We start from the raw sequence: 1,425 nt of genomic DNA, 5'->3' as shown, positions 1-1,425 counted from the left end.
ATTAAAAATTGTAACAACCAACTCTTATCTCTCCCACCCATACTGATACTAATGAAAGTGTATAATTGCAGTAGTTGCATAAAAATTATTATTAACCTCTCTGACTAATTTATTTTTATTGGATTTTGGGAAATGTATTGCTTTCTGTCACTTTTTATGCTAAAAGACTGTATTAATAATTATGCTATTTTAATATTGCTTATAATAAATACTTATCTCAAAAAGCAAGATATCCCTGTACCATTAGTACTTATGATGGCAAATAAAGATACATATTAAATAAAACAATAAATAGAGAAAAAAAGTATTTATTTATTATTAAAATTAACAGTTTCTGAAAGTGTAAAAAAACTTAATGAAAGCATTACCACACTTGAAGGTAGGTAATAGAAAAGAAAATGAATTGATCAAGAAATATAATTACATACACATTAGTAAGAACTATTTACTTTTTTTGTTTAACAGCCTTTTGCTGTTTGGCAGGCTCTCCAGTTTGTGTAATTGGAATAGACTTGTGCTCAATCTCCATCTTCTCGACAGTGGGAGCAGTGATGGTTAGAACCCCATCACTAGAAAGTTTTGATTCGATTTTGTCCATCTGGTAGTTCTTGGGTAGCACATATCTTCTTACAAAATGCCTGGATACATAACCGTGCTGATCTTGCTTCTCCTCATGCTTGCCTTCTACAGTAAGAACATTGTCCCCTGTGACCTTTACAGTGATTTCTTCCGGCTTGAACTGTTGCACATCCAAATTGGCCTGGAATTTGTCCTTGTCAAAGTGAACAGTAGACCCAGAATCCAAATTGGCAGCGTTGGGGCGCCAGTTCCTTAGGTAACCCGCCGGAGTTCTGGTCAACATTTTGTTGTTCAGGTTTAAGGGTTGGAAAAGGTCGTCATGGTCCAAACCCAGGCCGAAATGTTGTTCCAGGATTCTCGATGGGCGGCACATCGGTTCGTAATCGCCGAACATCAATGGAATAAGAGACATTTTGGTATAAAGCACAAACTTCAACTAATTATCCACAAATCTAAGTAAAACTCGAGAAATACAATTGCGAAACTGTCGGCCGGCATTCGAATTCCCATCTTATATATCAACAAAGAAACTTCCGGAATTTGACAGAAAGATTCTCAACATAATTTGTATTATGGTAGGTCCAGGTTGAAATTCGAGAAATTACAGGAATCTGTACAGAAATATTGATTTCAAGAAATTCCCAGACTTGGTTAATAAGGTCATTAAATCTCTGAAGGTAAGCAAATGAATATGTTTGCAGCTGCGTCCGTTCGTATCCAAATCGGGAACACAGCATATGTCGTTTGTCAGCAACCTATTTATAGTCCGCGCTCGCTGTTATTTAATAGATATAATTCTCGTATCTCCTGAAATTTTAAAGGGATTTTAATAATTTTTTGCCAAGA

At 35.5% G+C, this 1,425-nt stretch overlaps 1 protein-coding gene across 1 annotated transcript; it reads right to left on the bottom strand.

Annotated features, from left to right (window-relative positions):
- Nucleotides 1-292: 292 nt before the first annotated feature.
- Nucleotides 293-1,212, bottom strand: LOC126749564 (protein lethal(2)essential for life-like). Its single transcript, XM_050459280.1, has one exon. It carries the CDS (start codon nucleotides 989-991, stop codon nucleotides 446-448), a length of 546 nt encoding a protein of 181 aa, XP_050315237.1. The 5' UTR covers nucleotides 992-1,212; the 3' UTR covers nucleotides 293-445.
- Between the last annotated feature and the right edge of the window lie 213 nt (nucleotides 1,213-1,425).

This window comes from Anthonomus grandis, unplaced genomic scaffold (assembly GCF_022605725.1).
Source record: "Anthonomus grandis grandis unplaced genomic scaffold, icAntGran1.3 ctg00000319.1, whole genome shotgun sequence".
In the NCBI taxonomy this organism is placed as follows: domain Eukaryota; kingdom Metazoa; phylum Arthropoda; class Insecta; order Coleoptera; family Curculionidae; genus Anthonomus; species Anthonomus grandis.
Note: the sequence above shows the minus strand (reverse complement) of the source record. Positions and strands in the feature narration are given on the sequence as shown.

Excerpts from the sequence above, each read along its gene's own strand:
- LOC126749564 (XM_050459280.1), bottom strand. The coding sequence starts at position 991 with ATGTCTCTTATTCCATTGATGTTCGGCGATTACGAACCGATGTGCCGC.